General features: G+C 39.8%; 2 protein-coding genes across 7 annotated transcripts in view; one reads left to right on the top strand and one right to left on the bottom strand.

Moving 5' to 3' along the window:
• Positions 1-26,466, top strand: part of RAB9B (RAB9B, member RAS oncogene family) — a 67,511-nt gene that overhangs the window by 8,146 nt on the left and 32,899 nt on the right. For 2 of the 6 annotated variants that reach the window (XM_064362058.1, XM_012436870.2), the window contains exons 1-4: positions 9,219-9,343; positions 19,627-19,766; positions 20,324-20,415; positions 20,783-20,850. The gene's annotated coding sequence lies outside the window, so the exon portion shown is untranslated. Of the gene's footprint in view, positions 1-9,218; positions 9,344-19,626; positions 19,767-20,323; positions 20,416-20,782; positions 20,851-26,466 lie in introns of those variants that run through there. The other 4 variants (XM_012436869.2, XM_064362075.1, XM_064362061.1 and 1 more) reach the window with 3 other exon arrangements.
• LOC135268171 (histone-lysine N-methyltransferase SETDB1-like) lies at positions 21,298-22,277 on the bottom strand. Its single transcript, XM_064360133.1, has one exon. It carries the CDS (start codon positions 22,275-22,277, stop codon positions 21,666-21,668), a length of 612 nt encoding a protein of 203 aa, XP_064216203.1. The 3' UTR covers positions 21,298-21,665.

The following is a 26,466-nucleotide window of genomic DNA, read 5'->3' on the forward strand; positions in this document are numbered from 1 at the left end:
CAGACATGAATTATGAAGCTAGGGAATGAGCTTTGAGATCCTACTACCATAGGGAAATTTTTGCAAAGGCTGAAGGACAGAGGCTTGTATATCACTGCAAGGATGTGCCCTCAAACAGAGTGGTCATAGATGATGACAAATGCCAGACCTGTAATGAAGGTTCAGCAGGATCTTCTAATGCAAGTCATTAGAATGAATGTCACTGTCTGCAGAAAATGTCCTGAAAGCAGCAACTTCTGTTCGTGCTGGAAATAACTCATCTTCTATAAACTGCTCCAGAGCAGAGAAGGGTGTAGCTGGAGTTGTGAATATTGTTCACAACTGGTCAGCGTGCTTCCTCCAGGTCTCCTACTACTACTAAATCTGTATCAGCAACAGTAACAGCTCCAAGGACAGTATTTGGGGCAATGCAAGTACCTGCTGTCATGACATCAGAAAATTTCAAATATGGCAGTTGAATCAGTTAATGCAGGTGCATCATTAAAAACCACCTCTAGTCTAACAGCAGCAGCATCGCCAAATATAATAATTAAGGCACACCCTACTGGGATGCCAGCTTCTACTGCAAATGGAGACAAAATCATCATCCAGCCTGCCAAACTCATTACCATCCTAGCTACACATTCCAGTCTGCACACTGAAAACAGCAGACAAAGCCAAATCTGACTAAATCATTAACATTGTTGGAAACCCCCTGGCTGTGAGAGCACTTACCACTGTTTCAATAGTGCATGATACACCTGCAATGATATTATAACTGCCTACTCAACAGGCATCTGGCCAGACTCTTCCTGGAGTTATCAGTGCAGTCATAAAAGGTTAAATCAGAAGCAGTGGAAAACCAGTAGAAACATGATGTGGAAACTGCAGCTGGTAGAAGAGAAACAGCAGATGAAAAAAGGCAGTGACCCAAGTAGTGGTTGTCAGTGAGCCTTCTGCTATTGTCCTTTAAGTAACTAACTATAAGAACAGAAGAACTAGTGACATGTGAGAAATAAAATGACAGCCCCGCCATGGACTTCAGACTATGAGTGGTAGTACTGACATAAGCACTTACAAGGGAATTCATCAAGAAAAGCCAAAGAAGACTTTAAAACATTTTAATATATATAAGAAAACAATCAAACTTACTGGAAATAAATTACCTATCCCATGTATCAGTGGGAAATGAACTAAACGCATTGAGATGCTGACAGAAATCTCCCTTTGACAGTAGGAAAACTGAACCTGTCAATAAGAAAAAAAATTGAAAGGAACCAGGCAGCACACTACTATCTCAAGTTATGCTAAGATTTGGAACACTGACATTCTGCAAGAGGTCATACAGTTTTCAGTGGGGAGGGGTTGGGATGGGTGATCTCATTGTTACTCATGGCAACTTTTGATGCATTTTATATGCATATTAGCAATTATTACTGTGTTCTCACACTACTCACTTAACTTGTGCTATGTGAAGACTCTGCTAATACAGGTATTTTTTAAAAATCTCTACAAAGACTATTTTTAGTAATGTAATTCTATGATCTTACCACTAGATTTAAAATTAAAGTGGGCTTATGGATATTGCTTTGTTAATTCGGTGATGATTGGGACTTTCAAAGATGTTTTATTTAGGTTTCCTGTTAGAAAATATAGAATGCACCATGATTTTAAGCTCCTTGATAATTCTGTCAGTGATTAGTTGTCAAAAATGAAAATATTCATGAGTGACCAGAATACAGAATACAGAAAACCCAGTGAAAAACTGAAAGAGAAAGTAAATGAACAGCAGAGTTCTGTAGGAGTTCTATGCCAGTGCTACCTTATCTGATTTTTCTCATCATTCACCAAGAAGAACAGCGGAACTTCACAACCAAGGGGCTGCAGTTGGTGATGGTAACCTAGCGAATGACCTCAGTATCATTCAGGATCCAGTTCCATCATCTCAAAGCTGAGGTTGGGGTAATGCACTTCTCCATGCAGGTCCAGGCTGTCTATCTAAGGGTTTTACACATATTTAATTGCTAGAATTTCTTCTGCCACCCAGTTGTTCAGACCGTTTCTATAGGAGGGTTCAAACTTGATCAGAAGGTTTTTTTCTTCATTAATTTCCAGTTTTATAGGCCACAAAGGTAATGGGGGAAATTACCAACTTTTGTACTATGCATTTCCACCCACTACACATATTTTAGAATGTGAATTGGAGAATGGATCCAAAAATTTCAGAAAGAAAAAAAAAAAAAGAAAGAAAGAAAAGAAAAAAGAAAGAAAAAGAAAAAATCTACTTCAAATGAAAGTGGCTAACTGGGCCTAAATTCAAATGGAGCCAAGCGGCCATTTGCTGACTAGAGGTCACACATGTACTCTGAGTTCCCAGAAAACTCACACCTCTGTTCAACTTTGAGGCTTCCAGAACACACCAGAATGAGCCAGTCAGAGCTAGGCTCCATCAACCAATCAGGGCTCAGTGGCATTGACCAATCAGAGCTCAGCTGTGCAGGCCAGTTAGAACTCAGTGCTTTCAATCCTTTGCATAAATGGGCTTTATTAGGAAGTTCGGAGGGAACGTTCACTATTAAATCCTACCACTTCCTTCAATGTAATTGGTTTCACACCCAAGACAGCCTCTCTCAGTGTTGCCAAGTGTTCACTGGCACAAGTGCTCTGTCCTCCAAATTCCTTTTCAGAGAACTTTTGTTCACACTCCTGTCTGTCTCCACTGGCTCAGCCAATGATGGAATTACAGTCTCTGAGCCACAATCACTGTCCAAAGTGTAAGGAGATGACCCAGGATGCTGTGGTTTGGATACAATTTGTTTGTCCCCACCTAAAATCATGTTGAAGTGTGATCCCCAATGCAGCTGATGTAGGCAGATTATGAGGGGCAGATCCCTCATGATTGGCTTGGTGCCATTCTTCCAGTGGTGACTTAGCTTTCACTCTGGAGAGACTGGATTCATTCTCTCTGGAATGCATTAGTGTCCTCCCCTCTAGAGAGGGTTGTTACAAAGCCAGGACACCTCTTGGGTTATCTTTACACTTGTCCTCTTCCTGTTTGATCTTATCTGCTATATTATGAAGCAGCATGAAAGCCCCCACAGGAGCCAGGGCCCTGCCCCTGTGCTTCCCAGCCTGCAGAACCATTTGCTAAATAAACTGCTTTTCCTTATAAATTACCCAGCCTCCAGCATTCTGTTATAGTGACACAAAATGGTTCAAGACACAGGATGAACCAAGAAGATCCCATCTGGGCTGTTCCAGCTGGGGCATAGAGGAGGAGATTGGTGTGTTTGTTTGTGTGGTGTTTGTTTGTTTGCATGTTTTAATGATGGCGATTTGAGAATATTAATTCACAGAATGTATGGATATGCCCCTTGCCTCCTACATCCAATCAAGAGCAGGATTTGATTGCTACAATTTCAAGTAGAATTTGTGTACCCCAATTTGTAGAAAGGACTGTTCAGAAGTTTATGTGTGTGTGTTTACCTCACTGGTTTTCTTTTCATATTATATACTTTTAGGTAAAAAAGACTTTATTTCCCATCATAATCTGGGACCATTTTACTGACTTCGTTGTATGACCAGGAGGATTTGCTTTACCTGAGTGGTTTGACCTTGCCATGACTGGCCATTTTGAATGACATGTCATTGGCATGCTGCATTATTTCCATTACACTTAATACTTAAGTTCTTAAGTCCTGTCTTCAGTTCAATTGCTACAACTTATTCTGAGGTAGATATATTTAAGAAATGTTTTGTAAGTAATATTATAAATCATTTGAATGTTGTTTCCATTTACTGATATATTTTTACTTTCTAAGGAGGTTGCATTGAGAATTAATTTTGTAAAAAATTCAGGAATCTGAATAATACAGTAGCTGTTATGTCTATTTGCCAATTCTAACATTTAGGGCATTTTGTTAAAAAGCATCTAAATATTGTTAAGAATGAAGTTTTAATCTTGGTAAATGTTGAATGTTCCTATATTGTTTTTAATCAAAGCTCCTTTCTTTTTGTGTTGTCTGCTTGGAGACTGTGGTTTGGTCATTGTTTCTTATCCCTATTCACTGAAGGGGTTGATCAGAACTGAAGACAGCCAGGTCCTTTTATGCTCAGGAGCCCTCAGCTGCCATGCCAGAGAGTTCCTGCTCAAGCCAGGGTGGCTTAGCCCAGGATGAAAGTAGATTCTGAGATGGGTGAGAAATGATTCACACTTAGCCATAGTCATTCCTCTGGCATAATGGACTTGGGCTCTGGAGATCAGGCTCTCTTCAAGAAGCACAAGCTGAAATTGCCTCTTTGGGAGTTTTCAGTGCTACCCTTCAGAGTTTTCAGTGCTACCCTTCAAAGTGATCATGGTATAGCAAGGATCAGCTGGGGGCATGGGGGACAGATGAGCTTTCTGCCCTGTGGGGCATCTATCTGTGTGACTTTCTCTGAGGGAGAAAAGGAGGCAAGGTGTTTAGGTCAGCCAATGCCCACTGTGACTGTTTGATAGGATGCCAAGCAACAGGACCATCCAATCACCTTGAAGGCTGGGCTGCTTGTCACTTCATCCAGTCAGACCTCAAGCTGGCCTGTGACATCAGCCATGCAGTGACTACAAAAGGCCCTCACACTGGTGATCAACAGTCATTGTCTGTTCCTCCCATCCACTGGCAGCTGCTTCCAAGATGGCTGAGCCCTTCCTCTGAGATGACTTCCGACGAAGGCCAGAGCACCAAGGAGCCCAAAGTGGCTGATGTCATGACAGCTCACAAGCAGAAGAAGCACGGTGCCATTGCCCCAACTGCTGGGGGACAACTTTGCCACCTATTACCCCCAGGCACTAAAGCAGGTTCACAAGGGCCTCAGCCTTTCCTGGGAGGCAGTGGATGTCATAGATTTGTTCGTTCACGACATCTTGGAGTGCATAGCCACCAATGCCAGCCACCTGGCCCACTACACCAAGAACATGACCATCGCTTCCTGCAAGATGCAGACCACCATTCTCCTGATGCTCGCAGCAGAGATGGGCAAGCATGCCCGAGTCCAGGGCCTCCAAGGCTGTGCTCTGCTACGCCAGGAGCAAGTGAGCTGCCTAAGGAGCACCTAAGCAGTGAAACCCAAAGGCTCATTTCAGAGCCACCACACTTGGCTTGAAAGACGTGTAGCCCACCAAGGGAGGGGCCTGCTGGAAGGTGGGAGTGTGTGGTGCCCTTCCAACTTGGGGGCTGTGTGTGGGGAAGGATAGCAGGTGGCCTGTGGCGTCCTGACGATTTTTCATGCATTCTTTCCCCAAGAATTAAACGTTATCAACTCTGCTTCAGTCTATATATGTGGTGCAGTTTTTCTGTGGAAAATAATTCATTCCATTTAGTGATTTTTCATTTAATCTCTTCACTACATGCATGGTCATTTCTGTCAGTTACATTTCTAAATTACCCTTTAGTAGGATCAGTCATGTCACAATTGTTTTCATAATAAAGTCATTCAACTTGTTCTATGTCAGTCCTTCACACTTTTACAGTATAATTATCCAGAGGGGTTTTTTTTTTACATTGAATGCAAAATATAAAGTACAAAAACACATATGAGAATCACGAAATTCCCAATCGAACTTTTCAACTTATCTTAGGGTAATAGATTATATTTATCAGGAAGACAGAAACACAGAAATAGGTAAATCAAGTTTTCAAGAAACAATTTCTGTTCAAAGCAACCATTTCTTTTACAGGAATTTAGAGTCTCAAATTACTGTTTTGTTTCATTCACGTTTGTCCAGTTCTTGACTTTTCAAGCCTGTAATCTTTCATTGTTTAGAATTAAAATGTAAGGTGTGCAATTATGCATGGATGATGGGACAGTCCAATGATAACAGCCTGAGTCCCAGTCTTTGCAAGCTCAGCCAATGAGAGACCTGCAGCCTCTAAACCACAGCTATTGTCCCAAAATGTAGGACGGTTGCTGGGGCTAAAGCATTAAGATCTTACTTGTGCAATTCAGCCTTGAGGTTGATGATATACAGATTCAGTTCTTTGACTATGACTGTTAACTTACTTGTTTTTAATCCTGGTGATTTAAGGACATGAATCCAGAGCTGGGAACAAGACATGTGTCTTGCCTCTTGCATCAAATCAAAACAGGAGAAAGGTAGGCAATTAAGAAAATTAAGGCTCATCAATGGCCATTAGAGAAATGCAAATCAAAACCACATTGAGATATTATCTCAGGCCAGTAAGAATGGCGATCATTAAAAAATCTGGAGACAACAGATGCTGAAGAGGATGTGGAGAAATAGGAACATTTTTACACTGTTGGTGGGAGTGTAAATTAGTTCAACCATTGTGGAAGACAATGTGGCGATTCCTTAAGGATCTAGAAATAGAAATACCATTTGAACCAGCAATCCAATTACTGGGTATATACCCAAAGGATTATAAATCATTCTATTATAAAGACACATGCACATGTATGTTCATTGCGGCACTGTTTACAATAGCAAAGACTTGGAACCAACCCAAATGCCCATCGATGATAGACTGGATAAAGAAAATGTGGCACATATACACTATGGGATATATTGCACAGTGGTGAAGTCTGAGCCTTCAGTGTAACCATCACCCAGATGGTGTACATTGTACCCATTAAGAAATTTCTGATCCCTCACCCTCCTCCCACCCTTCCAAATCTCCAATGTTATTATTTCACACTCTGTGTCCATGGAGGTACACAGATGTTTAAAAACAGTTTATTGTGGCATTGTTCACAATGGCAAAGACTTGGAACTGATCCAAATGCCCATCAATGATAGACTGGATAAAGAAAATGTGGCACATATACACATGGAATACTATGCAACCATAAAAAAGGATGAGTTCACATCCTTTGCAGGGACATGGATGAAACTGGAAACCATCATTCTCAGCAAACTAATGCAAGAACAGAAAACCAGACACCACATGCTCTCACTGATGGGGAGAGTTGAACAATGAGAACTCATGGACATAGGGAGGGGAACATCACATACTTGGGCCTGTCAGGGGGTTGGGGTGGGGGGAGGGATAGCATTATGAAAAATACCTGATGTAGATAACGGGTCGATGGGTGTGGCAAACCACCATAGCACATGTATATCTGTGTAACAAACCTGCACATTCTGCACATGTACCTCAGAAGTTAAAGTATTTTAAAAAGTATCCTAAATTTGGATTAAATAATCAATAAAAAAGATATTTCATGTATAGTAGTAGAAAAAAATGTTATGCAGTTTAGTGTGAATTGAAAATATGTAAATAACATGTTATCTGCAAATCCATAGATATTATTGCTTACAAAATACAAAAACATTATTTAAAATCAGTTAATTAAAATAGCTTTATTAAATAAATAATCGCATATGTGATATGCACATATGACAAAAAAGGATCAAACTGTTAGTGGAATGATTAGTTAACATGCTGTCAAAATGCCTAGGAATCAGACAAACCTGGTTCAAACCTCATCCACCACTTACTAGCCATGTGACTTTAAGCAAAAAATAAGAATAATAACAGTACCTGCTTCACTGGGTTGTTGTTAAGCTTAAGTGAGGGGCATTACAGTGTAGTGATGGGGTGCACAAAATCTAAAGCCAGATGCCCTGGTTTCAAATCCATGCTCTACCACTTACCAGCTAAGTGATGTTAAGCAACTTAAGCTTCATGTGCCTTAATTTCCCCATCTGTAAGTGGGCTTATTATGAAGGTTGTATGAGTTAATACCTTTAGAGTGCTTAGGAATATTCTAGTATATATTAAATGTTCCTTGGAAGCAATCCTAGTGTAAGCGTTATGTGTTTGTTAGATTAAAATAAGTAAATAGGCTGAAAAGTGGCTGACCCCTATAATCCCAGCACTTTGGGAGGTCAAGGTGGGAGGATCGTTTGAGCTCAGGAGTTCAAGGTTGGCCTGGGCAACATAGCAAGACCCTGTCTTTTAAAAGTAGCCAGATGTGGTAGTGCAGACTTGTAGTCATGGCTACTCAGGAAACTGAGGCAGGGTGATTGCTTGAGCACAGGAGTTTGAGGCTGCAGTAAGCCATGATTGTGCCACTGTACTCCAGCCTGGGTGATAGAGTGAAACCCTGTCTCAAGAAAAGAATAAAAATAAAAAATAAATGTCTATACAATTCCCAAAATTTAGTAAGTTCTCATGAAATGTAACCCATTGATGTTGCTTTGTATTTCCAGCACTGGAAAGAAATAAGTATACAATCAGCATTTGATTAAGAGGCAGCATTTAATTGCTCAGCATACACAGAGAGCTGGCAAATTCCAGCACCTCTCTGCAGTGAGAATTAAAAACAGGCCTCATGGAAGCTGGGTCTCCTTGAAGGACTGTCGGAGTGGGGTTAGAGAGAATCCCCAAGTTATTTTTCTGTGTCCTGCTAAGGTAAATGTGGGCCATTTCAATTTACAGATGAGGAAACTAGGTCTCAGAGAAATTAAGCAAGCTGCCAAGGGACATGTCCTTTGTAGGGTCATGTATGAATTTGGAAACCATCATTCTCAGCAAACTGACACAAGAACAGAAAATCAAACATTGCATGTTCTCACTTATAGGTGGATGTTGAACAGTGAGAACACATGGACACAGTGAGGGGAGCATCACACACTGAGGTTTGTTGGGGGAGGCTATGGGAGGGACAGTGGGGAGTGGGAAGGTTGGGGAGGTGGTTGTGTCTAAAGACATGCCCATAGCTACACAGATAGGAGAACTTCCAGCCCATTCAGATAAAAACTTACACAAACTTCCAACCCACTCAGATAAAGAAAGAGGGCCTGATATAGAAATGCCTTTGTCCTTTATATAATCAATAGGCTCCTAGGAAAATATTTCTTCTTTTTTTGTGGGCATGAACATGGTGAGTTCCAGTAAACACTTTCCTTTCCTTTTTGAACTGTGAACCTAGCCTCTACGAATCATCACTTCAATTGCTGATAGGTCCTGGGTCAAACTGAGTAGCTCCTGTGAATCATTACTTCAACTCCTGATTGGTCCCAGGCCAAGATTCCAGGCCAAACTGAATCATACTCTCTCCAAGACAGCACACAGACTAAACACATTCCTTCCCCTTCCCAATCCATAAAAACCCCAGACCCCAGTCTCATAGTGAACAACCCATATGCTCCCCATCTCCACTATGGAGAACTTATTTCTTTCACCTACTAAACTTTCACTCCAATCTGACTCTTGGTCCACACTCCTTAATTTTCTTAGATGTGAGACACGAAACTTCAGAAACTATTTCAAACAACAAAAGACTACTACATATTTTAATACAATGACAAGACTACAGCATATTTTGGTGCATTGGCTGAGAAAGAAAGGGATTCATCTAAAGGGTAAGTAAGAGTGGACATTTAACTCTTTACTTTCATTTTGGAGGCTTGTCCTCCGCTTTTTTTCTCTCAAGAAAAGTCAGCCAGTGCCTCTTCTCTCAATTAAAAACAAACAAACAAACAAACAAAAAACACTGGGTCCCTGTCAGCCAGTTAAAAGACTGATGGGGTTGCTTCCAACCTTAAGACTCAGGGGACAGACTTGTTGGAGAGAACTTTGTCAATCCTCATTGCTCTCAGGTGTTGGAAATGTTGGCTCTGTTCCAATCCAGTTTCCTTTCACACAGGGCCTAGCTGTCACATGGGGCTGGAAGGAGGTCTTGCGGCAACTGAAGGTTTCTAGCCAAGGCTACAGCTTAGTGTTACCTGAAGGCCTCTGGACTAACTCCAGTCCTTGATACCCCATCAGGTGTTAGCGCCAGGACTTCCAGACTTTTCTATTGCATTTTCTTCCTTTCTTTTCTCGACTATCATGTCTCCTATCCCTTCTTTGTATACAATGATATGGGTGTTTTCACAACCTGGTGATATAGTCTTGTTGGGTAAAGTCAGCCAGTGCTTTAGTAATCAGAAATGCAATTCAATGAATTATGGTCTCTGTGGTTTCCTTGAAATGAGGAAATTCCAAGACCTGGATCTGGAGACCTATTCATCTCCCAATGATAATATTTAATGGGGTTAGACGAGGGGTTATTTCTCCCACAGTTATCCCCCCTTCATTTAAACTTTTTCTTTTCCCATATGAATAGCCAACACTGTTCAACAGAACTAGACAGCCTTTCTATGAAACAAGTTAATTTTCTTCTACTGAGAGACATACTGTGGAGACAGCCTATCAAGCCCCAGACATCTCTTTTTAACTTTTGCCTGAAAAGAATTTAGTTAGAATTTTTACCTAACATTTCAGACCTTACAGCTCCACCCAGAGGGATGGGATTTTTCTCCATGGGGAGCCTTGTCAACCCTTTGCTCCAAACCTCAAGTTCCCCAATTCTTTTCTCTCTTACGTCCTTCAGTCAGTGATCAGGCCCCATGCCCTATTTGTAGTTAACAAAATTCCACTTTCAATAGCTGGGAGGAAGCCATCCTGGCAACACAGATTTTAGCCTTTATACTGTCCCTGTCAAAGAAACACCAGCTATTCAATCCTTGTGTTCTCTTGAGGCACCTGTTCTACATCCAACTGCATTGTAATTTAAACAACAACAAAAAAAAAGGATTTTACATTTAGAAGTCAATTGGTTCCATTCTCTGGAACTCCAGTGTTTCACTGGGACCATAACAAGGGAAGCCAGAGATAGTATTAAGATACTCTCTCCATTAAAGACTCTTGCCCAAATCCAACTACAACATAATCTCTCCCAGGCCCCTGGGGTACCCTGGAAGCCTTTTGGGCTGAGTGGGTCTAGAAAACCAGCAGGGCAGAAAACTAGGTCCTTACACAGGTGAACATGACTAGTGCTCCCAGTTAGGTCCTCCAGATACATGGGTGAAGATCACACTTGCATCCATGGGTGGAACCTATGTTGGTTATTAAGACCCAGAGGACAAGGCAGGGAAGAGGAGAAGGAAGATGCCCTTTCTCTCTTTCTCTCCACCCTAAGTCACTCAGAAGGGAAAGAGAAGACTACAGGATGTCTTTGTCTCCCTTATCTTGCTAGATGTATAACAAAACTTCTACAGTCTACACTCCTCTCAAGTACATTCTGAAACACTGGAACTCTTTTGACCCTGAGACTTGGAAGAAAAAACAAATTATATTCTATTATACAAGGGCATGATCATCTTACCAACTACAAGACAGACAGGAGACCTGGCCGCCTCAGAAAACTAGATCTATCCAACTAGATCTTTTCTACAGATGGGAGGACAAATAGTCCAAGTTTCCCTATATACAAACTTTATTTGCTCTGCAAGACAACCCAAATCTTTATAAGCAGAGTAAAATTAACCCTGCCCTCTTAACAACCATATCAGACAAGCTTACAGAAGATAATTCCCCAAAGTCAGAGAGACAAATACAACTTCTAGGTACCCTCCCTGACCCCCTTTTCCAGGGCCCCCAATAGTCATATCATCAGCTCCTCCAGTTGTGCCACCCATGAAACCCCTAAATTCACTGTTATCTCTACAAGAAATGCCCAGCAGACATAGTACTACTAAGGTTCAAGTTCCCTTCTCATTACAGGACCTTAGACAAATAAAGGGGGACCAAGATAAGTTCTCTGATAACCATGATAGATATATAAAGGCTTTCCAAAATCCAACACAAGTGTTTAATCTTACGTGGAGAGATAGTATACTACCCCTAAGCCAAACCCTAACTACTACTGAGAAACAGACAACCCTACAGACAACAGAAACATTCAGAGATGAACAATATGTCTCCTATAACAAGTCCAAAAAAATCCAATCAAAAGGATAAAGAGATGAAAAAGAGACAGGATCCCAATTCCCAATAGGAAGAGAAACAGTGCCCCTTGAAAACCCTAATTAGAGCCCTAGTGACTCCATAAATAAATGAAAGAAAAAAATACTTTGTAATGTACATATTAAAAGACTTACAAAAAACCAGAACCAAATATCATAATTACTCTAAATTGTCTATGTTAAATCAAAAACCAGATAAAAATCCCTCAGCCTTTATGGAAAGGCTGAGAAAAGCTTTAATAAAACACATCTCCCTGTCTACAAATTCAGTGAAGAACAGATTTATTACTCAAACAACCCCTCATATCATAAAGAAGTTACAGAAACAGACCCTGTCAAAAAATCTCTCTGATTTTTCTCATCCTCAAGTTAAAACTTCATAGCATATAAATTGCACTCCTCTGTGCCCCAACCAAAGATGTCTCAAAAAAACACTGAAACTCTTTTTCATTTCTTAACTGAAAGAGAATATAGGGTTTCAAAATCTAAAATTCAATTCTGTCAAACTTCAGCAAAATACCTAGTTCTAGTCTTATCAGAATGGACCAGAACACCAGGTGAGAGAAAAATTAAGCTCATTTCCTCCTTTCCCTTTCCCAAAACTCTTAAACAATTCAGGGGATTCTTAGACATTACTGGATTTTACAAACTATGGGTATGTGGGTATGGTGAAATAACTCACCCTTTATACTGTCTCATAAAAAAGTAAACCTTCAGACATCTAAAACTCACTCCCTAAAACTCAAAAAACCTTAACCAGTTAAAAAAGCCTTACTTAAAACATCAGCCCTCAGTCTTCCAATAGGGAAGATATTTAATCTCTATATATCAGAAAGAAAAGTTTTAAGTAAAACCGAAATCCAGTTCGACAACCAGTAGACTATTTAAACAACAAACTTGACTTGATGACTAAAAGATGGCCAACCTGCCCCCAAACAGTTACAACAGTGACTTTACTGGTGCCAGAAGCCACCAACTTAAGAATAATAACTTACACCACAGACAATATAACAGGACTTTAAAAGAAGTCTCTCTAACAATCACCTTCTCAAATATCAAACTTTATTACAAGAAGAAATCCACAGTCCAATTGAAAACTTACCCTTGTCTAAACCGAGCCACTTTCTCCCAGAAGAAAGTAGAGAACCTGAACATAATTGTGAACAGGTAATGGTACAAACTGATAGAAGAAATGATAAGAATTACTGTTTATATTATCTGTAAAGTTTTAATTAATAAGAAATATTTTCTTAAAAAACACTCAATTAAAAGTGGATATCCAAACTATAGATATATTCAAAAGGTCTTTATGTTTTTTCTTCATAAATCTTTTTTTTCTGGAAAAGTTTTTTTTCTCAGTTGACTGAGTGACTTTTCTCCACTCTGTCTTGCCACTCTTGGTACATACATGAAAGGCCCTAAGATAACTTGTGATGGCCTAAGTCTCCTTGAGAAAACAGAAAAGGTACCACAGATCCCATTTTGAGAAAAATCTCTATTTTCCTCATAGAAACCCTAGAATTAGAGACAGACAGATCCCTCTCAAAATCCGTTTTTGCCTTCCAACTATGCCCCAGAAGCTACACGCTCTCCTAGCCCTATTCTTAAAAGACTCCACCCTGAGTTCTGTCCTTTGAGCAGAGTGACAGTGTCCATTTTCAGCTCTGCATAGCAGAACCTGAGGTTTAACAGTTGTCACAGACCAGTGGACACTATTGGTTTCAGATTAGTGTAAGGGTAAGTGAATCAGGCCCAGGAATTTGGGAAAGTTATGTGAATTGAGGGTTCCATGGAACCAGTGGCTTTGCTTCAGATGGCAGAGTGAGGGATAAATTTTCCCCCTCAGGGATAGCTGTCATTCTGTCATGTAAAGCCATGATGCTGCTGGAGCTAGGCTGGCTGTGTTCCTGAATTCACCTTTTCTATTTGAAAAGTGAGGCTTATTGAATTTTTCTTATTTTATTAGTCACTGAGTCTAAGTTGACTCACTCCAAAGTGGAAATATCAGTCAGGATAGTCACAAGGCCTCCTTGAGTCAGGTGTTCAATTTTGACAAGAGCCCAGTAGCAAGCTAATAGCTACTTTTCGAAAGAAGCATGAGAGGTAGCTTTATCAGGGGAACAGTGAGTTCAAATCTCCAAGAGGTAAGAGGTTGCCTCCCTTTCCCAGATGGTCAGATTGGAAAAATAATCAGTCACAGAGACTTGTAGCTTAAAGGGGTCATTAGGGTTGTGAGGACCCAGAGATAGAGAGCACGTCACAGCTTGATGAAAAGATTCCAATTCAGCCTTTTGGCTTGGGCTCCACTCAAAGGATGCTGATTTGGAGGGTAGCTAATATGAAGGACCAAGTAGAATGCCCAAGAGAGACACTGTCTTTAATACCCACAGAGTCAAAGAAGGTTTTCTCTTTGATCCCTGGGGCCTAAGAGAAAACAGTCAAGAGGAGCCCAACATTTAGACATGGCAACTCAATGTTTTTTGGTTTCTTGGATGAGGCCCTGGAACAGCAAAACAATATTAAATAAAAACCATAAAAATCTGAATAAAGTATGGACTTTATTTCAAAATAATGTATCAATATTGGTTCATTAATTGTGACAAATATATCATACTAGTGTAAGATGTTAAAATAGGGAAAACTGGGTGCAGAGTCTATGGGAACTCTCTGTGCTAGCTTTGCAATTTTTCTGAAAATGTAAAACTTTTAAAATAAAAAGCTTATATTTTATTCTAACATACTTCATAATCTTTGCTAACAGTGATCCCTCTGCTTGAAATGTCCTTCCTATTATATTTGTCTGTTAAAAATTCTACTGATCCTTCAGGGTGTCTCCATGAAGCTTTCTTTGATCTACACAGACATTCAGACATTTTTGATTCCCTCTTCTCAACCTCCAAAGCACTTTGCTTGTACCTTTCACATGCTAGTCATTACATTCTGCCTTCTACTATATTTTATGTGAATCTCTTAGCTCTCCTATTGGCTTATAAGTTTCTGGACAGAAGAAGGGAGTGGATCTTTAATTCTGCAAACATTTATTTAATTTATAGTACATGCCAAGCACTCTGTTAGGGCCTGAAAGCTACAAAGATGAGTGAGATTCTCCCTTCTCTTAAGGAACTCACAATCTTAAGGGGAAGGAAGAATGCATACTATGATACTATAAATCACACTCTGATAAGTGCTGTAGGAAACTAAGGTATTATGTGCCTTTCATGTACCGGGCAGTTTACATGCTTTCCTTTATTTAATCCTCACAACAACCTGCATGATAAGCATTACAATTCTGTTTTATAAATGAGGAAGTTAAGTCTATGAGAGGCTAAATAACTTGCAGAATATCAGGGATTCAAACCCAGGTGTACTGATGTCCAAAGCCTATACCCTTTCCATTTTACCGTGATTTAACACAATATCTGGTATGTAGTAGGTGTTCAATAAATATCTGTTGAAAATGACTAAAATTCTGGTATTCACTAGCCTCTAATTATACATATGAAATATACACAGTACATGGAACAATTTAAATAAATGTAAACAAGAAGGTTACATTTTAGTCCCTACTTAATAATTCTCCACTGTAATTCTCGACTGATCCTTCACTATCCAATCTGGCCTTTTAATTATTAATAACTTACCTTAAAGCCTAATAGCCTCCTTCATATAAATAACTGAATTGCTGAAGAGCTGTGATCATTTACATCATCAAATAATGGTTTTCCAGAACTGTTCCCTTCAACAAAGCTCTGAAGGCTTGGTGAAGGCAACTGAAGAGCTATAAGCAGTAGTTAAGCATCTTTTCTTTATTTTTATTCATTGGACACTCATCCAACAAATATTTATTTAACATCTCATGTGTGGCATATACTCTACTAACTGTCAGGAAAACAAAATTTGATTAATGACATGCTCATCAAACTGTTATCTTGGCTAGTTTTCTTTAGGCCTTAAAACCCTGGAGTAACAACTTCATTAGTAATCGAGGAAATGCAAATTAAATCTATGACTAGATACCACTACACAGTCAATAAAATGCCTAAAATCAAAGACTGACAAAACCGTGTGTTGGCAAAGAGGTGGGAAAACTGGAACTCTCATACACTGCACAAGGGAGTGAAAATTGGAAAAACCACTTTGAGTAACTGTTTGGCAATATCTACTAAAGCTAAGAATGCACATATCCAGTGACCCAGCAATTCCATTCCTGAGTATATACCTAAAAGAAATGAGTGGATTTGTGCACCAAAAGAGATGTACAAGAAAGTTTATAGTCATATTATTCATGGTAACCCCAAAATGGAAACAATTCAACAATAGGATGGATAAATTAATGGTAGTATATTCACACAATAAAATAGCAATAAGAATAACCAACTGTCATTCAGGGAGGAACACAAATCTCACAAAAATAACAGTAAGTGAAAGAAATCAAACACAAAAGAGTACATGGTATTTTATTCCATTTACAGAAAGTCCAAAAACAGCCAAAAGCAATCAACACTGTTAGAAATGAAGATTGTGTTGTCTATGGCCATACCACCCTGAACCACCCTGAATGTGCCCAATCTCATCTGATCTCAGAAGTTAAGCAAGGTCGGTTAGTACTTGGATAGTTAGTACCTGGTTAGTACTTGGATGGAAGAAATGAGGATTGTGGCAACTATTAGATGAAGTAGTTAAGGCGCATGGGCACATTGGGGAACTTCTAGGGTGCTGGTACTGTTCTTTTTCTTGATTTGGTGTTGATTACACAGGTATGTTCACTTCGTAAAAATGCAATTTGTATGTATGTCATACTTCGATAAAAAATAAAGCTTATAAACAGAACTCTGCAGCATATTCTGTTCTTTTAGTAGTGTCTCCTAAACTTACCTGATTATAAGAATTGCTTGGTGCCCTTGTTTAAAAATGTGAATTTCCAGTCTTGATCCCAGACCTGCTGAATCAGAATCTATGTGCATGGGGGAGTGCAGAGAATCATCACTTAAAAAATCAATCTTCTAAGCATATCCTTGGTATGAGGCAAGTTTTATAAACCTTGCTCTATAACATTCAAGAATGCTTTGGTTTGCTGAAACTTTCTTATTTGCTTCCCAGTGCTGAGTTTTGATGTCTAACTACCCAGTGCTTTGTAGGGATAAACGATCTAGAAGGTCCTTTAGAGAGCCTTAATTTCAATCTTCTTCTTTTAGAGTAGGAACAGAGACCCATGTTAATTTTTAACTTACCCAAGATTCTAATAAAAATGTCAAAAAGACATGAGGTGTGGCAAGAAGATATCTGAATATGGTTTTGTATTCAAAGTGATAAACGATCCAATTTATGAAGAATGCATGTGCCCCTGAAAATATCTATGGCAGAGACAGTAATGTCTTTCTCCAGTATATAAAGAAAGATCAGGGACTGTGGAGAGATTTTCAAATGCCTTGGGAAAGAGAAGTAATCAGAATGACCTATGAAACCAGGTGGTTAACATTAGTATGATAAAGGATTGGAAGCACTGATTGAGATAAATTCATACCATCAACCCAGTTCACACTAAACCAAAAAATTAAAGATGCCCATAAAATCGATAGGATTTATGTGAAAGAAATAACAAAAGTTTTGCAAAGTGCACTGAAAGTTGTCATCATTTCCAATTATGCTGTGGCAAGAATGTAAATTAAATTCTTACAAGACTGGGAACTTGGAAGAGGTTTATGTAAGCTGAGAAAATTCCTGCTCTTAGAGGAATTAGAAATAAGAGGAATGATTGATGGCATGTAAGCCCTGTTTACCTCTGACCATGTCAGAGCAGGATGTGTGTGTGTGGGGAAGGGTATTTAATGTATATTGAGGGGGTTGTTATGGACAGAGTATTCTTAGAGAAAAAATAAAGCAAAAGACTCTGAAGAGAAAATAGATCCAGTCTTCTGTAGAAGCAGATAATGAAAGATACTGGACAGCTACAGGTAAAGAAGGAAAGCATGAGTATGACTCAAATAATATATTATCTACAGATCTCCTAGAGCTGTAGTCTTCAAACTTTAGTGGGTATCAGCATCATCAAGACTCTGTATTTTAACAAAAACACTCCCCATACCCCCACCCCACACATGTCCATCATGCCAAGGAGTTTCTGTTGCACACTAAAGTTCTCAAACTATTAAAACTAAATCGTGCTATAGCCTGGGGAGGATGGTGAGACTATGGCTAGTGAGAAATTTCCAATTGCCCCTGTATCCACTTCCTCCATATTCAAAGTCCTGGGAAAGAGCTAAACACCTAGGTCATGTGGCTGAACCTAGGTCACGTGCCTGTATCCCATCTGTTGGGAGCAGGGAGTAGGAATGTTTGGCTCCTCTTGGCCTCTAAAGTGAGAGGCAGGGCCTTTTCTTCCATCAAGATGTATGCAATGGACAACTCCCTCAAATTGGAAAGGGGTTCATATATTATGCAACCATAAAAAGATATGCAGATATTTAACACAAGGAAACAATGTGAAAACTTAAACAAATTGTTGAAGAGGAGTCCCTAGGTAGGTGGCCATTTTGAGATCAGTAAATATCCGTATTTTGAGATCAGTGGAGCAACAACTGATATGAATTTAACACTCAAAGACTCTGAGACTCAGAGAGGTTAGCATGACTTGCTGAAGGTCACTTACTAGAAAGTAGCAGAATAAGATTAGTCAGACTCAGGCCGGGCACGGTGGCTCACGCCTGTAATCCCAGCACTTTGGGAGGCCGAGGCGGGTGGATCACGAGGTCAAGAGATCGAGACCATCCTGGTCAACACGGTGAAACCTGGTCTCTACTAAAAATACAAAAAATTAGCTGGGCACGGTGGCGCGTGCCTGTAATCCCAGCTACTCAGGAGGCTGAGGCAGGAGAATTGCCTGAAACCAGGAGGTGGAGGTTGCGGTGAGCCGAGATCACGCCATTGCACTCCAGCCTGGGTAACAAGAGCGAAACTCCGTCTCAAAAAAAAAAAAAAAAAAAAAAAGATTAGTTAGACTCTATGGAAGAAGGAGGATTTCAGTTGGACCTCAAAGTAAAAGGAAAATTTGAAAACAGCAGAGAAGAACATGGCATTGGGGTGAGGAAGGAAATCCAGGATTGGGGCACCTTATGAGTACAAGAATGAGGTAGGACTAATAAGGTGCGTTCAGGGAAAACTGAATAGCTCAGTTTAGCTTGACTGGAAGACTTGTACAGTGAAGAAGCAGGGGGAGATAAAAATAGACAGGAGCCAGATCCTAGAGAGCCTTGGATCAATGTTTTAGGAAGAATAAACTAGTCAAAGTGTATCAGATTGCTTGGAATCTGGATGCAGGGGAACAACCAGAGTGGAAAAAAAAGGAAACAAACCCATATAGTGTATTGAAGCCAAAGCTCTAGAGTCAGAAGGTCCTTGGGCATGTTACTTAAACTCTCTTTGTCTCATTTTTGCAAATCTGTAAGATAGGATTAATAGCAATATCTACCTCATAAGGTTGTGGTGAGAATTAACAAATTAATAATCGATTTGAAGGCTAATGAGTGTATTAGTCAGGGTGGTAGCAAAAAACAGATGGCACATTCATATTAGGCAATTTAGAAAAATTTAATAAAAGGATTATTAAGAAAGATGTGGGTAGGGTGTAGGAAAATCACAAGGGTTAGTAGAGGACCCCAGATGAATAATGGTGAGGTTATTACTACTCCTAGTCCTGTAGGAAGGAGGAGAGGAAGTGGGCAAAGTTAGTTGATGGGAGGGGGAGATATTGAGAGAGTCATCTATTAAGTACTGTGAATTTAGCCATCCCACAGAGACCCCGAAGGGAGTGAGCTGAGTGAATAAACACCCTGACCTCATTCACCTTCCTCTCACAGATCTCCTGCCAGGACTTCTCAAAGGTGGAACACAGGAAGACAGGCTATAAGAAAGACCATTAATGATGTCAGTTTCCCAGGGCACAAAGCATGAGGAAAAGTATGGAGAAGGATGAAGAACAAAAGTGGAAGAGCAATAGGTAAGTATCTGATAATCAATGCGGTGATTGAGATTTTAGGCCCTGCCTGGCCCCAAGCCTTCTGGCTTGCTGGGGTCATCATGCCCCTTAGAATTTAGGAGATTCTGGGGAAGGCTTGATGCTTATATTTCTGTTGGTTACTTCTATCTGTGAGTTTCTACTTCCATCATGTTCTTATTACCTTCTCATGCCTTCTGGGTATGTGAGTCCCTTTTTGCACAGTGTCAGCCTCCCACTCACTCCTTGTTCCTTCCACTTCCCCATTTACTACCAGTAACTGTGTGTGCACAGATTTTACGGAAGGACAAAGTACAGTCCTCCATACTTGTGGATTCTGTTGTTCATGAATCGACCGCAGATCAAAAATATTCAAAAATATTACCTTTGTACTCAACATGTACAGACTTTTTCTTGTAATTATTCCCTAAACAATACAGTATAAAAACTACGTTGTAACTACATTGTATTAGGTATTGTAAATCATGTAGAGGTGAGCACTAAAGTATACAAGAGGATGTGCATAGGTAATATACTAATATTATGCCATTTTGTATCAGGGACTTGAGCATCTACAGATTTTGATATCCACAGAAGGACCTGAAACCAATCCCCCACAATACCAAGGGATGACTGGACTTGCAATGAAATGGTAAACAACTTGAAATTAAATAGTGGGCATCTCTAACCTTAAAAGTCCCTTAGGCATTATACTAGGGCTTGAGTTTCCCCGATGTTGCTCAATTCTCATTCTTTCTTTTTTGATCTTCTCCATACTTTCTCTCAGATTACAAATCCCCAGACCAAACCATTACTGCTAATTTCTCAAGCAGAGCAGTTTAGCTCTAGGTTTATTCCAACCATGCCCCAAGGACAATCTCTGAGCAATCAAAATGGCCCATTAAGGTGTTTAACTAAACAAACACAGATTCTTCACGTAAGAGGGAATGAATAGTTATTTAGCTCTTAAACTGACACTTTTATTTTCTACCCATTAGTTTGTTTGTGTTGCTTTTCAGGCGTGAATTGATGAGCTCCTGGTCTGATAGAGTTCTAAAAGGATTGAAAATAAAGGGACACATGTGAGGTACATTAGATGAGAAAAAAACAAACCAACAAACTGTCATGACTATCTAGATGTGGATGAGAGCCCAAGAGAAGGAAGAGGGCCATCCGACAACAGGGTTTGCAGCCTCGGTGATTGAGTCTTGATGCTTTAGGTTTAACTTTGCTGCAGCCTGCTGAGAGTTATGCCATCATTTTCTCCAACAAGTGATTAATTTGACCACCATGAAACATTATGCCAAATGTTTCTCTCTCTCTCTCTCTCTCTCTCTCTCTCTCTCTCTGCGGTGTGTGGGTGTGTGCATGCATGTGTACTCAGTGGATTTAGCATGAATGAAGAAAATTCTGCTCAGGCAAGCCTTAATACTAAGACCTGCCTATCCCTTCCCTTGCTGAAACTCATACTTTTTAATGCTGTGTCCCTGTTGGAAGGGGACACAGCATTTTTTTTTTTTTTTTTTTTTTTTTTAAATTTTATCATATTGTTAAAAGACTTTCAAGAAATAATATAAACAAGATAGTAGATACACAGCCTCCATTCCAAGAATAAAGTCTGTTAGAAGCATGAACACTTGCACAAATGTATGGGAGGGATGTCAGGCCTAGGTTAGAGTGGTGATCTCTCCCCGACCCTTTAGGGCCTTTGGAGGTGGAGGAGGGATCCTGCCTGCTAGCACCACACTGGAAGGTATCATCTGGTCCAGAACCCCCATTTCTATCTACTAGGAGCTAGGGGGAATAGCTAGACCAGAGACTTTGGGTCAGGATTCAACAAACAGGAAGACCCAGTTCCTGAGGAAAAGACAGTTCAAGAAGGTTTGGGAAGAAGGCTGTCCTCTAAAGAAGACGTCCTCTGCATTCAATGGCCCCACAGCAACAGAGCAGCTCCTTGCCTTCCACACTGCCCACCTCGTAGTTGTAGTCCCAAGTAAGTTCTGTCCCAGCCCGGATTTTGCTGGCAAAGAAGGCCACCCAGGGGAAGCGAAGATCATGGGTATCCACGAAGACATTCTGGACAAACAGGTTGGGGCTGCAACTGTGATTGAGGTAGCGTCCCAGATTGCCCTCAAGCTTGGCATCAATGATGTAGCAAGACTCCTCGCCATCGTAGAATTGGCGTGTGTTCTTACGAACAGGTGCACTCTCCCCCTTGTCCACAGAGGCCATGTTGGTTGATTTAATTGCAATCCCATGGGTTGATTTAAGAGCAAAGCCTCGGGTTGATTTTACTGCCACTTGACGCTTCATTGGACCAGTCATGTTCTTCTTGTCCTCAAAGTCATCCCCTTCAGAGCCAGAGGAGATGGTCTGGATATCATCACTGTCAACCGCCGTAGCCGAAGTCTGACCAGCAGTGGGCTTTCGGCTGGTCCCACTTTCCCCCTCACTTTCTGTGCTGCTGGACAGTGTCAGGACATCATCAGGGTTGGACTGAGCAGAAGCCATCATTATCAGGCCAGTTTCTGATCTCTCATGGAAACATAAGGAATCTTTATGACATCACCTATTCCCTTCATTAAGGTGATCCCTCCATCACCTACATTAGGTATTTATCCCAATGTTATCCCTCCCCAATCTCCCCAACCCCTGCTATCCCTCCCCTAGCCCCCCACCCCCAACAGACCCCAGTGTGTGATGTTCCCCTCCCTGTGTCCATGTTTTCTCATTGTTCAACACCCACTTGTGAGTGAGAACATGCAGTGTTTGGTTTTCTGTTCTTGTGTCACTTTGCTGAGAATGATGTTTTCCAGATTCATCCATGTCCCTGCAAATGACATGAACTCATCCATTTTTAGGGCTGCATAGTATTCCATGGTGTATATGTGCCATATTTTCTTTATCCAGTCTATCATTAGTGGGCATTTGGGTTGGTTCCAAGTCTTTGCTATTGTAAACAGTGCTGCAATAAACATATATGTGCATGTGTCTTTATAATAGAATGATTTACAATCCTTTGGGTATATACCCAGTAACAAGATTGCTGGGTCAAATGGCACCTCTATTTCTAGATCCTTGAGAAATCGCCACACTGTCTTCCACAATGGTTGAACTAATTTACACTCTCACCAACAGTGTAAAAGCATTCCTATTTCTCCACATCCTCTCCAGCATCTGTTGTATCCAGATTTTTTAATGATCAGCATTCTAACTGGCATAAGATGGTATCTCAATGTGGTTTTGATTTGCATTTCTCTAATGATCAGTGATGATGAGCAATTTTTCATATGTTTGTTAGCCACATAAATGTCTTCTTTTGAAAAGCGTCTGTTCATATCTTTTGCCCACTTTTTGATGGAGTTGTTTTTTTCTTTTATATTTGTTTTAGTTCTTTATAGATTCTGGATATTAGCTCTTTGTCAGATGAGTAGATTGCAAAGATTTTTTTCCCATTCTGTTGGTTGCTGGTTCACTCTAATGATTGTTTCTTTTGCTGTGCAGAAGCTCTTAGCTTTAATTAGATCCCATTTGTCTATTTTGGCTTTTGTTGTCATTGCTTTTGGTGTTTTAGTCATAAAGTCCTTTCCTATGCCTTTGTCATGAATGTATTGCCTAGGTTTTCTTCTAGGGTTTTCATGGTGTTAGGTCTTCTGTTTAAATCTTTAATCCATCTGGAGTTAATTTTTGTATAATGTGTAAGGAAGGGGTCCAGTTTTAGCTTTCTGCACATGGCTAGCCAGTTTTCCCAACACAATTTATTAAATAGGGAATCTTTTCCCCATTGCTTGTTTTTGTCAGGTTTGAAAAGATCAGATGGTTGTAGGTGTGTGGTGTTACTTCTGAGGCCTCTGTTCTGTTCCATTGGTATATATCTCTGTTTTGGTACCAGTACCATGCTGTTTTGATTACTGTAGCCTTGTAGTATAGTTTGAAGTCAGATAGCGTGATGACTCCAGTCTTGTTCTTTTTGCTTAGGATTGTCTTGGCTATGCAAGCACTTTTTTGGTTCCATATGAAGTTTAAGGTGGTTTTTTAAGTTCTGTGAAGGAGGTCAATAGTAGCTTGATAAACATAGCATTGAATCTATAAATTACTTTGGGCAGTATGGCCATTTTCACAATATTGATTCTTCCTAACCATGAGCATGGAAAGTTTTTCCATCTGTTTGTGTCCTCTCTTATTTCCTTGAGCAGTGGTTTGTAGTTCTCCTTGAAGAGGTCCTTCACGTCCTTTGTTAGTTGTATACCTAGGTATTTTATTCTCTTTGTAGCAATTGTGAATGGGAGTTTGCTGATGATTTGGCTCTCTGTCTGTTATTGATGTATAGGAATGCTTGTGATATTTGCACATTGATTTTGTATCCTGAGACTTTGCTGAAGTTGCTTATCATCTTAAGGGAATTTTGGGCTGAGACAGTGGGGTCTTCTAAATATACAGTCATGTCGTCTGCAAATAGAGACAATTTTACATACCCCTTTATTTCTTTTTCTTGCTTGATTGATCTGGCTAGAACTTCCAATACTATGTTGAAGAAGAATGGTGAGAGAGGGCACCCTTGTGTGTTGCCAGTTTTCAAAAGGAATGCTTCCAGTTTTTGCCCATTCCATATCATATTGGCTGTGGGTTTGTCATAAATAGCTCTCATTATTTTGAGATACATTCCATCAATACCTAGTTTATTATGAGTTTTTGGCCTAAAGCACTGTTGAATTCTGTCAAAGGCCTTCTCTGCATCCATTGAGATAATCATATGGTTTTTGTCTTTAGTTCTGTTTATGTGATGGGCTATGTTGATTGATTTACATATGTTGAATGAGACTTGTATCTCCGGGATGAAGCCGACTTGATTGTGATGGATAAGCTTTTTGATATGCTGTCGCATTCGGTTTGCCAGTATTTTATTGAAGATTTTTGCATTGGTGCTCATCCTGGCTACTGGCCTGAAATTTTCTTTTTTAGTTGTGTCTCTGCCAGGTTTTGGTATCAGGATGATGTTGGCCTCATAAAATGAGTTAGGGAGGATTCCCCTCTTTTAGTATTGTTTGGAATAGATTCAGAAGGAATGGTATCAGCTTCTCTTTGTATCTCTGGTAGAATTCGGCTGTGAACCCGTTTGGATGTGGACTTTTTTTGGTTGGTAGGCTATTAATAGCTGCCTCAACTTCAAACCTTGTTATTGGTCCATTCAGGGATTTAACTTCTTACTGGTTTAGTCTTTGGAAGGTGTAAGTATCCAGGAATTTATCTGTTTTTTTCTAGATTTACTGGTTTATGTGCATAGAGTTGTTTGTAGTAATCTCTGATGGTAGTTTGTATTTCTATGGGAATGGTGGTGATATCCCCTTTATCACTTTTTGTTGCAACTATTCGATTCTTCTCTTTTTTCATTTTTATTAGTCTAGCTAGCAGTCTATTTTGTTGATCTTTTCAAAAAAACAGCTCTTGGATTTATTGATTTTTTTAAAGTGTTTTTTTGTGTCTCTATCTCTTCAGTTCTGCTCTGATTTTAATTATTTCTTGTCTTCTGCTAGCTTTTGATTTTGTTTGATCTTACTCCTCTAGCTTTTTCAATTGTGTTGATAGAGTGTTGATTTTAGATCTTTCCTTGCTTCTCATGTGGGCATTTAGTGCTATAAATTTCCCTCTAGATACTGCTTTAAATGTGGCTCAGAGATTCTGGCACATTGTGTCTTCATTCTCATTGATTTCGAAGAACATCTTTATTTCTGTCTTCCTTTCATTATTTATCTGGTAGTCATTCAGGAGCAGGTTATTCAGTTTCCATGTAGTTGTGTTTTGAGTGAGTTTCTTAATCCTGAGTTCTAATTTGATTGCACTCTGGTCTGAGAGACTGGTTGTTATGATATCTGTTCTTTTGCATTTGCTGAGGAGTGATTTACTTCCAATTATGTGGTCAATTTTAGAGCAAGTGCAATGTGGTGCTGAGAAGAATGTATATTCTGTGGATTTGGGGTGGAGAGTTCTGTAGATGTGTATTAGATTCACTTGGTCCAGATCTGCCTTCAAGTCCTAGATATCCTTGTTAATTTTCTGTCTTGTTAATCTGTCTAATATTGACAGTGGGGTGTTAAAGTCTCCCACTATTATTATGTGGGAGTCTAAGTCTCTTTGTAAGTCATTAAGAACTTGCTTTATGTATTTGGGTGCTCCTGTATTGGGTGCATATATATGTAGGATAGTTAGCTCTTCTTGTTGCATTGATCCTTTTACCATGATGTAATGTCCCTCTTTGCCTCTTTTGATCTTTGTTGGTTTAAAGTCCATTTTATCAGAGACTAGGATTGCAATCCCTGCTTTTTTTTTTGCTCTCCATTTGCTTGGTAAATCTTCCTCCATCCCTTTATTTTGAGTCTGTGTGTGTCTTTGTACATGAGATGGGTCTTCTGAATACAACACACTGATGGGTCTTGACTTTTTATCCAATTTATCAGACTGTGTCTTTTGATTGGGGCATTTAGCCCATTTACATTTAAGGTTAATATTGTTATGTGTGAATCTGATCCTGCCGTTTTGATACAAGGTGGTTGTTTTGCCCGTTAGTTGACGCAGTGTTTCTTCATTGTGTTGACGGTCTTTACCATTTGATATGTTTTTGTAGTGGCTGGTACTCTTTGTTCCTTTCCATGTTTAGTGCCTTTTTCAGGAGCTCTTGTAAGGTAGGCCTGGTGGTGACGAAATC

Source organism: Aotus nancymaae, unplaced genomic scaffold (assembly GCF_030222135.1).
Source record: "Aotus nancymaae isolate 86718 unplaced genomic scaffold, 86718_ANA_hifiasm-v0.15.2.pri h1tg000004l, whole genome shotgun sequence".
In the NCBI taxonomy this organism is placed as follows: domain Eukaryota; kingdom Metazoa; phylum Chordata; class Mammalia; order Primates; family Aotidae; genus Aotus; species Aotus nancymaae.

What these genes read in the sequence shown, in the direction of transcription:
- LOC135268171 (XM_064360133.1), bottom strand. Translation starts at nt 22,277, where the DNA reads ATGATGGCTTCTGCTCAGTCCAACCCTGATGATGTCCTGACACTGTCC.